Source organism: Amblyomma americanum, chromosome 6 (genome assembly GCF_052857255.1).
Source record: "Amblyomma americanum isolate KBUSLIRL-KWMA chromosome 6, ASM5285725v1, whole genome shotgun sequence".
Lineage (NCBI taxonomy): Eukaryota > Metazoa > Arthropoda > Arachnida > Ixodida > Ixodidae > Amblyomma > Amblyomma americanum.
The window spans coordinates 30555363-30569411 of NC_135502.1; the positions used below are offsets into that span (position 1 = coordinate 30555363).

A 14049-nucleotide genomic window follows, 5' to 3' on the forward strand; every position below is an offset into this window, starting at 1 on the left:
TGACCGAGTTCTCTTGTCCTAACGCACATAGATCATTCTCACTATATAACAGCACACATTTGATTTGGTTAAATTATTATTCTCTGTAAATAGATTGGCTGCTGTGCTGTGACTATTTTACACCACACCACTGAAGACGAAACCTACAACAGTCAGCTGCCGCTGTCCCCATCTGGAGTCCATATCGGAGTCTTGAAGGAATTTTAAAACAACGCAGAGCATGAGATAATGTTCTACATCCCCGCTCACAACACGTGAAGAACACAGCGGAGACGATGCCAGGCGCTTCTTATGTATCCATGCGATTCATTATAACATATGCTAGGTGCCTCGTACAAGCTTAATTTAATTTAATGTATGGCAGCTTTCTAACTTCGCCTGATGTGCTCTTACACTGTCGTAGTTGCAAACAGCACGGAAGCGCTTTTCATCTGTCTTAATAAAAGAGTGAACATAACTTTAGCTTTTCTGAGTCTTTCATTCTTGAGGTCATGTTGATTCTTGTTCTGCCCTCGTGTAAACACGTGGCCGTATTTCGTGCTCAGAAGCAGCTTCGTGGTGTTAACTACGACTAGTCGTCTTTTGATTGCAGAGCCATTAAGACTCGTCGCACGTATTTCAAAGGTATGCATTTAAAACGTATTATTGTCTGTGCTGCATACAGCCATCAGGTGTGCGGCATATAGCGTTTTTTCGACCTCAGTACTACCTCAACTTCAGAATGCCGTTCAAGAGTTTTATCTTTATTCTTTTGTTTTCTCCAAGTCTCGCTAAAATAATCCTTATTTTAGAGCCTATATTCTAAATGATGCTGAAAGTAGTTTCTGGTACAGCTTGGCATTTTTTATGGCTTTAGTCAGAGCACTGCCCTTTTCGGTGCGCTCTTAGCTGCGGTGATTTCCTTTCACAGGAGGATTTCCTTTCGTTCTTTCCTATTTTTGGTGTCTGGTGTCATTTTTCTTTTTTAGTGTAATGGTCTTTGTCGCACACGTGCACTACACACAATCAATAAAATAACCTGACAATATCTGAGTTTAATATTTAAATAAACGTAATATATTCGATCTGACATGCTTTCTTTTTTTCTGAAAGAAAAGGAAGGCATCGCGTTGTGAAAATGAAACAAATATCAATTGACTCGTTATTTCGTAATAAATGTGCTCGCAATCGTGGATCCACTCACTGCTCTCCTAGCAGATTGCAGCTGACAACTTCGTTAGTGTTTTTATCTTCAGAAACTTCGGCAAGCCGACGGCCTCCGGAATGTATGTCGGTAACGATACGTGGCTGCACACTGCAATGAAGAAAAACATAACAATCAGTCGGTAGGAAAACAATCCATTGCACTTAACTACGCACAGCTAATGCAACAGCAATTCTAAGACATGGTATGTATGCTGCAAAAACTTTAGTTCACTTATTGCACACAGTTACGCGTAGCTAATATCACAACTTTTTCAAACCATAGTTCTAAAGCTTTTCATATGAAACGGGTCTCTAAATATTAAAACGCCTTTATCAAGTGCCTGGCAAATTTGCTTTACAATTCTGTTTTTTCGCAACTATGTAAAGAAGTCCGTTTACTGCATAAATTGAATATTTTTTATGTTATATCATTATTTAGCATTATGTGTGAGCAAAAAGCAATAATAAGTCACACCAACAGCACAGTAAAGGTTAAAACAGGAACTTGTGCCGAAAAAAAGCCTTAAGGCGAGGCTTCCGCGCTTTCGCGGCCACTATCAATTTTTCTCAATGTTTGCGCGATCGCTGTATTCCGCTTATCATAGAAAAACGAGTTCTGGCTCACTAGAAAGATAAATGCATTTACGTTTCAAAGGTTTGCTTTGTTAATGACAGAATCGGTGATATGAGAGCAGAGTGCAAAAGAGGTAGTGCATAAAACTCTACTCTTCTTCGACTTGCCCGCTTGCGGGAAGTTCATAGAAAAAACTGTTGCTTAAAATAATATCGGCTGCTTCTGCAGCGCTTTGGTGAAATGTTTATCTCGGTATGTGCCGACCGGTTTTTGGCGCCAGTAGCTAGTTATTTAGAACCAGTGCTGTTTAAAAGACAAAAAAAGACACAAATAACGCATATTATTGGCTCAACATTCTTCTATTTAACTGACAAAACACATGCATATTTATCACATTTGTGGCACATGCAAATGTCATTAAGTGTGCAAGGTATCTTTGAGCTGCGCTTAGTAGGACTCTTTTAGTTTTCGTCGTTGAAAGTTACCGGTAATCGCGAAAACGCTACCAATGAAGGTTTGGCGAACAGTGTCATACAGCCGTGGGTGGTTTTTTTGGCGATTACGATTAGCTTTGAATAACTGAAACTAAAGAATTACTAAGCGCGACTCGAACAAATTTTGCACACTTCACGAAATTTGAAGGCGCAATAAGTGTGATGAATATACATCTGTTTTCTGAATTTGACGGGACGCTATTGAGCCGCTAATTCCCGTAATTTGTGACGTTTCTGGTCTTATTTTAGAGAGCCGGTTCTAAAAATCTATCCACAGGAGCCAAGTACCGATCGAACGATGCTGAGATAAACATTTCACCAAAACGGTGTAGAAGCAGCCGTTATTTTTTCCGCTACAGTTTTTTTTAAGAACTTCACGCAAACGGACAAGTAGATCAAAATTACATTTTTATGCACTACGTCTTTTGCTACTGCAGTCGTACAGAGGGCAAAACACATGTACAGAACGACCGAAGTGTGTGTTCCGCTGCGACCAGGAATGCAAAAAACGACGACGAAACCCTGTGAATTTAAATGCAAGTTCTTACATAAAGGCCATTTTTTAGCCAAATGATGTTGCTATAGATATCGCCTGCTGAGCCCTAAATAGTCCCAGAAAATGTTTTAAACAGGCATATCGACCTCTGTATCAGCAACTGTTGTTATTGGCAATGCATACCGTATAAACGTAAAAATATTTATGCTCCTAATAAGTTTTTTTCTTTTTTTACGATGGTGTTGGTGGTGGCGGTGAAAACTTCATTTAGTGAAGAGAGTTTGCAGGCCAAAAATTTCCCTTTCAATAGGTGGAGTCCTTAGTGCGGGACGCCATTGGACGAGCCCTCTACTAGAGCCTTTGGAGACTCCAGCCCCGAGCAATTGAGCAGGGCTGCCTCCCATGCCTCTCGGAAAAATGAAGGGTTTGAGGGAAGGAAAGGATTCTTCTGGCAGGCCCAAACAATAGGAAAATTATCGGACACTTCGCCACAGTTAGGGCAGAGCCCATCGATTTTGGGGTAAAAATGTTTTGCTATTGCAGGACACAACAAAGTGTTGGTCGGCAGGCGCCTGATAGTTCGTTCAACCGCTTTATTCGGGCCAATAGCAGGGACCAGGAAAAGCCGGTGCCGTTCGCAATAAAAGTCCAGAATTTCCCTGAACCGCCGAAGCGCTTGCCTTATCTCTGAGCCAGAGCAGCCTTCATGAGGCTCCGCTATGGCACATCTTCCTTACTTTCTTCTTTCACTCCCTACTTTATCCCTTTCATTACTTGAGGCGTGGTTCGGGTGCCCATCGATATGTGAGACAGTTGCTGCGACATTTCTTAAATTTTGTTTTTTCTAATGAGCCAAAGCTTGTTTTTCATACATAAGCAGAAGGACCACAACGATCACGCAAACATAGCGAATAATGTCCAGTGGTCATGAAAGAGCGTGAGATCATCGCCTGGTGCTCACCAGAGTCAGAGCAGAGTTCAAACTTGCAGTTTTGAATGTACAGACATGCTATGCAGCAGAGATGAAGGTGAAGACTCGACTATAAGTCACATGTTTCTCCAGCAAACGGCGAGCACACTTCATTAAAGTTTGCCAACCACGTCACCAATGTCTCACTATATCCTTTTCGCAGTCAGTTTTCCTTGACCCTGAAGATGACATTAACTGCACTTATTTCCGTGAAAGCCGTCTTACCACTCAAGCACGAAGGTTATTCTCTAAAACGACGGAATTTTCTTTTCAGGCAGAGAACACACTGTAATGAACGCGTCCCAGAATGTGAAGCGGCACATTAGGAAACATAAAGGAAGACGGATGCGGAGAGCATATATAAGTTAAGACGATAGTCTTAGAAGATATCGGTGCGGGTGGTTGCCTGCCATTCCAGTAACACAATGCCATTCTTTACTTTAATGCATCGCGCCACCTCTCTGTGCATTGTGTGAATGTAAGGACATGAAGTACGGTGCTTAAAAGCGAAATGGTACCTTTCACTATTTCGCCTAGACAGCAAGCGAAAATTTCTGGGAGTATTTTCGTAATATCATTTTCCAAGCGACTTCTGTTTACCTCCTAGAATACTAGCATAAATGTAACTGTGATCCACGCCACTTGAAATACGCCGCATGAAAAACCAATCAATATGCCTTGTGCAGTCTCCTTGCCTATTCGTAAGGCAGGTGAAATCGCGAAGGCTGGTTTGAGTTTCCGAGATAAATTGTATTCAGTCACGTTGTACTCCTTCATATGTACCGTGGGTCACGAGATACTGAAGCTTGTCAACCAGTGTTTCCTGGCATCCACCGCTGAAGACATTGGTACTTCTAAATGCTACTATGCTAGGTCTGCAATGAAACTTTTTTGACAAAAGTGGCCCGTTAGCTCAAACAGTTTTAAGGATTGGCTGTCTAGGTGGGCAAATAGATCTTTCTGAAGTTAATATTACAGAGCTAATTTAGACGAACTCGTTAAGAAGTACGGAACATACTGTCCGTTTGTGGCGTTATCAACAGGTTGAACAGAGATGAGAAAACGCCGGGCGATGCTTAGAAAAGCATGACAACTTGGGTGAAGGGAACATTGTGGTCGCCAGGGTTGGCAGTGGAGACCTACGTTGTTCACGTAGCTGCTTTTCGATGTCCTGGCGAAAAGCAGGGTGTTTTCTCTGAAATAAAATGTTACGGGTGGAGGACTGTTGGTTGCTACACACGACAACAGACAGCGACTGTAGTGTCCTTTTCAGTTAGTTGTCGTTTACATACCTGCTCAAAGAAGCGGAGTTAGAATCGTTGACCATAGTTGACATTTGGTTCTCCAAAGGCTGCTCAGAACCGCTTGCGACTCCTCCCGCCACAAAATACTCATTGCTTGAGCAGTAACAAGCAACGAAGAAAAACAAGAGCGTTGTGGGGGCATGGTCCATAGTTGTAAAAAAAATTCGAATTTATTTATGATTTTCGACACAGGCCTAAATCACTTGCGGCATACAATACAGAATGCCGTGGCTAGCTGTTTGCCGAGAAATATACTAATAAAACTTTCACAGACAATAGCTGCACATGTCTAGCATCAAGCATAATAGCATCTTCGCATGAGGCAAACTGTTACGTCATTCGGAGGAAATACTGTCCATGAATACAGGACACATCACAAACAGCTCAGTCGCTAACTTGGAGGAGCCTGATATTTTGTACCAAATGGCCAATTTTGTGGTACACGGACGGCTCATGTTTTCAGAACGAAATCTTTTCATCCAAAAATTTCAGGCTCAGAAAAGATTTCATACTGATATCCGTAGCATAAAGCCCTTTCCTCCTATTTTTTAGAAGCAACACTGTGGCCTTAATTTTAAGCGGCTATATAACAGCCGTATATGTAAATAAAATAGGTTCAGAAGGCACTTTGTTCCAATAGCTACAAAGCGCTACATGTTCGTTTCAAGAGAAACCTACTTTAGCAGTGAAAACAAACAATGGAGGACGGCAGTACTAAGTCAAAGCCGTTCAAATAAGTCAGGAACAGTTCACAGCCCCAAAAGAAAGTTCGAACTCACCGGTGCTTGCTTAAAGGTCACTTCTCCCTTGTTACGTTTCGCCTACGACGCGCGGTATAGCCGGCGCGGATGCAACGGACGCCGGGGCTTCGTTCAAAGTGGCGGTCATTTTGGGCCCGTTCATCGCTGCCGCAACGCCTCCCGCCAAGCGCGTCCAGGCAGGTTTCAGTGCCACGTGTCGTCGTGTGTGCGTGTGTGTGTGTGCATGTTGGTGCCCACGGTTGTCAAAGCGCGGCAGCCGGAGAGAGGAGCTCCCCAACTGGGAGGCGAGGAGGTCTGACCGGCGCCGGCCCGGCGGACGCGCACGTCACGTCTGAACATGTCTGAGCGTCGCCGTAGCGGGCGCCTCATCCCGAGCGTTCCTTCTTGCCCTCGACTCCGTGGGTATAAAGGCAGCTGCGCCGGACGCCAAAGAGAGACTTCGATTTCTTCCTTCGAGTAACGTGGTCGCCCTGACCGGCTGCTCTTTTGCGATGCCAGAATAAACAAGTTGTTCTGTTGCCAGTCGACTCATCCTTTGCCGGGACCTTCGGATGTTTCCAGCTTTGCCCCAGGCCGCCAGGCCAACGCTACCCTTGGGGCTTGCAACCCATTTGCAACAACTGGTTGCCAGCGGTGAGGTCGCGACAACGGAGGCCAGCAGCGAAGATATGCGGTCAACTGTATGCTGAGCAGCTCAACGACCATCCGGGAGCAGTGCAACGAGCCCTGTGTGATGACTGGTTGCCTGCAGCGGAACGACTGCGCTGAATTCTTGGCTGCGAGGTTTGGTGATTGCGGGACTTTCTTCTTCTGAGTTTTGCCAGGCTTTTGTTAGTGTCAGAAACAGAGCTGGTAATTGTGTTGTCGTTGCTGCCGGGTTAGTTTGCGGCAAGACAATAGTAGGGAGTAGAGAAAGCAGCATTCGGAGCAGCCATGGATTTGAAGTCGTTGCGCAAACCGAAATTGCTGGAGCTTGCAAGAAAGTTGGGTCTGGATGTCTCAGACAAACTCAGAAAACCAGAACTGCTAAGGGCTATTCTTGAGTTGGAGGCTGAGGATGACGAGCTGTCGGAATGCCTTGAGACCATTGAGGAGAGGGAGCAAAAAGACGAGCGCGAACGTAAAGAGCAAAAAGAGAAAGACGAGCGCGAACGTAAAGAACAAAAAGAGAAAGAAGAGCGCGACCGTCAACACGCTTTGGAAATGAAGCGTCTCGAGGTAGAGATGGAACGCGCTCGTAATGGAAGTCAGGCACACGGTGCAGGAGAACGAGTATCGTTCAAAATGACTGACCTGATGCGGCCGTTTAAGCTTGGAGAGGACATTGGTTTGTTCCTGGTTAACTTTGAGCGAACGTGCGAGAAGCAGGGGTTCTCTCGGGAAACGTGGCCACAGCGCTTTCTCACTTTGTTACCCGGCGAGGCGGCCGACGTAGTCGCTCGCTTGAAGAGAGAGGAGGCAGAGGATTTCGACCAAGTGAAATCGAGTCTGCTAAAAAAGTACAGGCTGTCAGCGGAGGCGTTCCGTCGGAAGTTTCGGTAAAATGAAAAAGGCAGAAATGAGTCATATACAGAGTTTGCCTACAGGCTTATGTCAAACATGCAGGAGTGGCTCAAAGAAGGGAAAGCGTTTGGTGACCACGAGAAAATTCTGCAGTGTTTCGGGCTGGAACAGTTTTATATTCGGTTACCTGAGAACGTGCGGTACTGGGTCTCGGATAGGCCAGACGTTAGTACAGTGGCTAAAGCCGCCGAGCTAGCCGAGGAGTTTGTGACGCGTCGGGCTCGCGGAGCTAAGGACGGTCAAAAGGGTGAATTTGGCTCCAAGTCTGAGAGGCCGAAGTTCACACCCATGAGAGCAAGGGGGGACACACGTAGTGCGGATGCGAGTGAAAGCAGTCCGACCGAACGTAAGGAGACGGCGGCAGCCGAAGCCGAACGCAGAAAGCGGTTCGAGACGAGGCAAGCGCGCGTGTGTTATACGTGCCAGAAGCCGGGTCACTTTTCGGCGCAGTGTCCAGAAACAAAAACAAAAGTCGTGTTTTTGTCATTATGTAGCACTGACGAGAACATGAAGCTTCTCGAGCCTTACATGCGAGACTTCCTCGTGAACGGGAAAGAGTGCCGAGTGCTTCGTGATTCCGCAGCTACAATGGATGTAGTTCACCCCTCTTACGTAGAACCCGATATGTTCACGGGCGAGTGCGCATGGATCAAGCAAGCCGTGGAAGCTCATAGCGTGTGTCTGCCCGTAGCAAAAGTGCTTATTGAAGGACCTTTCGGAGCAATTGAGACGGAGGCCGCAGTGTCATCTATGCTGCCCCCCCAGTACCCGTACCTATTTTCGAACAGGTCCGATCACCTCCTGCGCGAGAAGGGGCTTTTGTTTGGTGAGGCTAGCGTTCAGGCCTTAACCAGATCGAGAGTTCGGGAGCTCGCTGCAAAGGCGGTAGTTGCGGGGCCGACGTCGAACATTGAGAAAGGGTCGGAGGCGCAGCAAGCTGATACTCAGAGCACGTCCGAACTGAATAAAATTGAGCCTGTAGCGTTGAAGGCACCAGGTACTGGAGAGGAAATGCCCGACACGGGAAAGTTAGAAGAGCTATCTGCAGATTTGCTCATCGCGCCTACGTCCGATGGACTTAACAGGTTGCTAAAAGTCAGCCGGTCGGCTTTGATAGCCGAGCAAAAAAAGGATGGCAGCCTAGTAAACATGCGCTGCAATGTCAAGGAAGGTATCGCCAAGAAAAATGCTCGTTTTGTGGAAACAGGTGGGGTCCTGTACCGGAAGTATCTAGACCGCAGAGGAGTGGAGTTCGATCAGCTGATCGTGCCTCAGTGTTACCGTCAGGATCTGTTGCGCTTGTCGCATGGCGGTTCGTGGTCCGGACACCTAGGAGTTAAGAAGACTAAGGACCGTCTCTTGCAAGAGTACTATTGGCCAGGGTGTTTTCGTGACGTAGAACACTTTGTGAGGACATGTGACACCTGTCAGCGGGTTGGCAAACCAGGGGACAAATCGAGGGCGCCGTTGAAGTTGGTACCTATCATTACGGAGCCTTCTAGACGGCTCGTTATTGATACAGTGGGACCTCTGCCGGTAACAGCCACGGGGTACAGACACATTTTGACTGTGATCTGCCCAGCGACAAAGTTCCCTGAAGCAGTGCCGCTTAAAGAACTCAGCTCAGTTGAGATAGTCAATGCACTACTGTCCATATTTGCGCGAGTTGGTTTTCCTGCGGAAATCCAGTCAGATCAGGGCACAGTGTTTACTAGCGCTTTGACGACAGCCTTTCTCGAAAGGTGTGGGGTAAAGCTGTTACACAGCTCAGTGCACCACCCACAGTCGAATTCCGTTGAGAAGCTCCACTCCGTCATGAAGCGCGTGTTGAGAGCATTGTGTTTTGAGCAACAAAGTGATTGGGAGCTGTGTCTGCCTGGGGTGATGTTTGCATTAAGGACAGCGCCGCATGCGGCTACGGGGTTTTCGCCAGCTGAGCTGGTGTACGGTCGCTCGCTGCGGTCTCCGCTTCGCATGCTTCGAGACTCGTGGGAAGGCAGGGGCGACGACCCAGTCGTGGTCGAGTACGTTCTTAGTCTCCTCGAACGCTTAAGAAGGGCACAGGAGCTGTCAGGTGAAGCAATGGCAAAGGCCCAGCAGAGGGACAAGGTTTATTATGATCGGACAGCCAGGGCCCGTCGTTTTGAGGTGGGCGATGAGGTAATGATATTGCGCACATCGCTAAAAAACCAACTCGACGTGCAGTGGGAGGGCCCAGCACGGATTGTTCAAAAACTGTCGGATGTTAACTACGTGGTGAGTCTGCCAGGAAAACGGAAAGCACAGCAAGTTTACCACTGTAATCTGCTCAAACCCTATAGACAACGGGAAGCAGTGGTGTGTATGATGGTAAACGTTCCCGAAGAGCTTCCGATCGAGCTTCCGGGACTAGGCTCAGTGACGAACAGGGAAGACACTGATCAGGTCATTAGTGACTTAATCATTAAAGCACCGCTGTCGGCTGAGCAGAAAACCGAACTACACCAACTCTTACAAGAGTTTCAAGGTCAGTTCTCTGAGAGGCCTGGTAGGACTTCTGTCCTTACTCATGATATAGAACTTACCTCCCCAGAGCCAGTACGATCCAAGGCGTACCGGGTGTCACCTCGCCAGCGCGATATTATGGAGGCTGAGGTAAAGAAAATGCTACAGCTCGGTGTTATTGAGGCGGGTGAGAGTGATTATACCTCCCCTTTGATTTTAGTTGAGGTACCGGGCAAGGAAGCTCGTCCTTGCGTCGACTACCGCAGGCTTAATTCCATCACTAAGGATCAAATTTATCCGATCCCTAACATCGAGGAGCGCCTTGAGAAAGTTAGTAGCGCTCAGATTATTTCCACCCTAGATCTTGTCAGGGGTTATTGGCAGGTTCCACTTACAGAAGAGGCTAGTAGGTATGCGGCGTTCATTTCACCAATGGGAACATTCCGTCCTAAAGTTTTGAGTTTTGGTTTGAAGAACGCGCCATACTGCTTTTCAAACCTCATGGACAAAGTGTTGCGGGGACAGGAAGAATTCGCTTTACCGTATTTAGACGACGTAGCGATATTCTCCGCATCCTGGTCTGAGCATATGGCACACTTGCGGGCAGTGCTAACCCGCCTGCGCGAAGCGTGCTTGACAGTCAAGGCTCCCAAGTGCCAATTAGCACAGGCCGAGGTTGTCTACCTCGGTCACGTGATTGGACAGGGTCGTCGCCGCCCCTCTGAAATAAAGGTGGCCGCTGTGCGAGACTTCCCGCAACCGCGCACGAAGACCGATATTCGGTCGTTCTTAGGTGTCGCCGGCTACTATCAGAGGTACATCCCCAGGTACTCCGATATCGCGGCTCCCCTGACGGATGCTCTAAGAAAAACAGAGCCCCAAACAGTTGTCTGGAGCGAGACAAAGGAAAGAGCTTTCAGCGCCCTAAAGAGCGCCCTAACAAGCCAGCCTGTGCTACGATCGCCAGACTACACGAAAGGGTTCGTTGTTCAGTGCGATGCTAGTGAGCGAGGCATGGGCGTTGTACTGTGCCAAAGGGACAATGGAGAAGTGGAACACCCCGTCCTGTATGCTAGTCGTAAGCTGACCTGTCGTGTGCAGGCGTACAGCGCCACCGAGAAAGAGTGTGCGTGTCTCGTGTGGGCCGTTCAGAAATTGTCATGCTACCTAGCCGGCTCGAGGTTTATCATTGAGACGGATCACTGCCCTCTCCAATGGCTGCAGACCATCTCTCCCAAAAATGGCCGCCTCCTGCGCTGGAGCCTCGCTTTGCAACAATATTCCTTTGAGGTGCGTTACAAAAAGGGGAGTCTCAACGGTAACGCCGATGGCTTAAGTCGAAGCCCCTAACGTGGGAATCCGCCTCAAAGTTGTTTTTTACTGATGCTTTCTTCCTGAGGCAGGATTTTTAACATATTGCTTTTGTTTAGTGTTTCAAAGTGAGTGCTTTCTAGTGCAATTTTCCAATTTGTGGACGCGTTCTGAGTGCTGCTTGACTACTGTAAGGAACTAGGCAGTAGTATAAAAGGGGAAAGAGCCTGGCAGAGCTTAGTGAGGGTTGTCTCGTGCTTGCTGACTGAGCGGTTGCGTTTCGGCGTAGTTCTAACGCTTGCTGGGAACGAGCACAAAAATGGCAACTCTCCCGAAGTCACTTTGCAGTGCCCTGTGTGATCCTGAACCTGAGAACGAGGCCTTCTCTGTGCGCTGCGCTCAAGCAACGTCGAGGGACGACCGGTTTCGATTATGAGCATCATCGAGCGACATCCCTCTGGACAGCGGATGCAGTCCCCTGACCATCGGGATCTCCTTCTCCCGGCGGGGCGGTCTGTTACGTTTCGCCTACGACGCGCAGTATAGCCGGCGCGGATGCAACGGACGCCGGGGCTTCGTTCAAAGTGGCGGTCATTTTGGGCCCGTTCATCGCTGCCGCAACGCCTCCCGCCAAGCGCGTCCAGGCAGGTTTCAGTGCCACGTGTCGTCGTGTGTGCGTGTGTGTGTGTGCATGTTGGTGCCCACGCTTGTCAAAGCGCGGCAGCCGGAGAGAGGAGCTCCCCAACTGGGAGGCGAGGAGGTCTGACCGGCGCCGGCCCGGCGGACGCGCACGTCACGTCTGAACATGTCTGAGCGTCGCCGTAGCGGGCGCCTCATCCCGAGCGTTCCTTCTTGCCCTCGACTCCGTGGGTATAAAGGCAGCTGCGCTGGACGCCAAAGAGAGACTTCGATTTCTTCCTTCGAGTAACGTGGTCGCCCTGACCGGCTGCTCTTTTGCGATGCCAGAATAAACAAGTTGTTCTGTTGACAGTCGACTCATCCTTTGCCGGGACCTTCGGATGTTTCCAGCTTTGCCCCAGGCCGCCAGGCCAACGCTACCCTTGGGGCTTGCAACCCATTTTCAACACCCTGGAAACAAGTAAATGCCGACGACTGTCTCTGAATGTAGCTGTTTACCGCCAAACACAAGGTTTTAATAGGGGCTGAGCCACCACCTGCCGGATGCGCTGAGAGCTGGTAATGCTTGCTGCTTTTCTTTTATGACTTGAACCTTCGTCAACGGATGCCGCTTTTAGGTTTTAAACCCCGCACAGACAATCAAGTGTTCGTGCTGCCGATGTTCGGCACATCCTGTGGTCCACACAGCCCACAGAGGTCGCGTACACGTTTTCCGCGAAATTATAGTTTACCCAGGGGAGAGTAGAGGTATGCAAGCTGGCCTGTTGTCATGCACATCTAGCCACACAGCATCGCACTATTGTGCTTAGCGTAGTGTCAAGCATCTGTTCGTTTACATGCACTTTAGCAAACATCGCCTGAGACACTGAGCTGATTGTACAAGGAATGCTAGGAGGGCAAACGCAGCAAATGCTCGGCCTTTTCTCATCTTCAAGCCGATTTTACTGCCTGGTAGTATATAATTTTTCGGTTATATCCTAACATAATATGTCACCAATGAGTTTTTATCTTGAAGACGGTTTACAATTACTGCTCCACTTCTAATAAAAAAAATCGGATAGGTACAAGACGCTCTGCGAAGCGATAAATTGACAATGACGCCGGTTCTTCTTCTTTTCTCTCGTGCCCCTTGAAACCATCTATTCCGAGACCCGCACAGTGAAAATCCAAGTAACACTCCGCAGATGCCGGCAGAAGAACGAAGTTTTTAATAATTACGTACCACGCTGACAAAGCTAGTTACAAAGCTAATTTAGAGACTACAGTAAGAAGCAAAGAAGAAGTTTTCTGTTTGGGGAGTTATGAACAGCTTGGGCAGAGAAGAGGAACAGCATGACCATGCTTATAAAAGCAAGACCACTTGCGAGAAGTGACCATTATAACCGCCTGGTGTGGCAGCTAACGTCTACGTAGTTCTCATAGCCTCTGTGGTAAGTCCTAGGGACAAGCAGGGGGTTTTCTCTGTTAAGAAGTTAGGGACAGAGTACTGCTCGTTGCTACACATGACAGCACACAGCGACTGTGTTGTCCGTTTCACATGGTCCTGTTTCACCAACCTGGTCAAAGGGGTGGAGTTCAAATCGTCGGACATAGTTGATGTTTGATTCTCGAAATCCTGCGGCTAATGGGAATCTCTTGCGACTCATGCTGCCCCAAAATACTCATTGCTTGAGCAGTAACAAGCAATGAACAAAACTAAAAGCGCTCCGCAAGCACGATTCAAGGTTGAAAAAGAGACGCACATTTATTTGTGATTTTCATCACATACATAAAATACTTGTGACATTCACTCAAGACTGCCGTGGCTTGCCTTTCCTGAAAAATCTAATAACGGTATCACAGAGACAAGTAACACATCTCTTCATAGCCATGATTACTAGCTCCATTGCATGAGGAAAACTTCTACTTCGTTTGGAAGAAATAATGTCCATGAATACATACAGGACTAAACATTAACAGCTTAGTCGCTAGTTTAAAGGAGGCTGGCATTCCTGCAATGTGGCTCAGTTTTCTGGTGCATAAAGGCTCATCTTTTCCTCAACAAATTAGTTAAATACAATTTCAGGTTGTTAAACACGGCATGTATACAAACATAGCTTAAAACCCTTTCTTTGTATTTGCAGAAGGTTACACTGTGCCCCTATTTTTCAGCAGCCATATGGCAGCCGCATATGCAAAGATAATAACTTCATGAACATAAGTTGTTCCAATACCTATAAAGCGCTACGTGTTTGAAAGCAATTTTGCTTCAGCGATGGAAACGAATAA

At 47.6% G+C, this 14049-nt stretch overlaps 1 protein-coding gene across 1 annotated transcript in view; it reads right to left on the minus strand.

Moving 5' to 3' along the window:
• The window catches only part of LOC144095188 (uncharacterized), a 38420-nt gene extending 33248 nt beyond the window's left edge, over window positions 1–5172 (minus strand). Inside the window, exons 1-2 of the mRNA XM_077628974.1 lie at window positions 5012–5172; window positions 1184–1294 (exon numbers count right to left, since the gene is read on the minus strand). Coding sequence (XP_077485100.1) covers window positions 1184–1294; window positions 5012–5172 — 272 coding nt within the window. The remainder of the gene's footprint in view (window positions 1–1183; window positions 1295–5011) is intronic.
• Between the last annotated feature and the right edge of the window lie 8877 nt (window positions 5173–14049).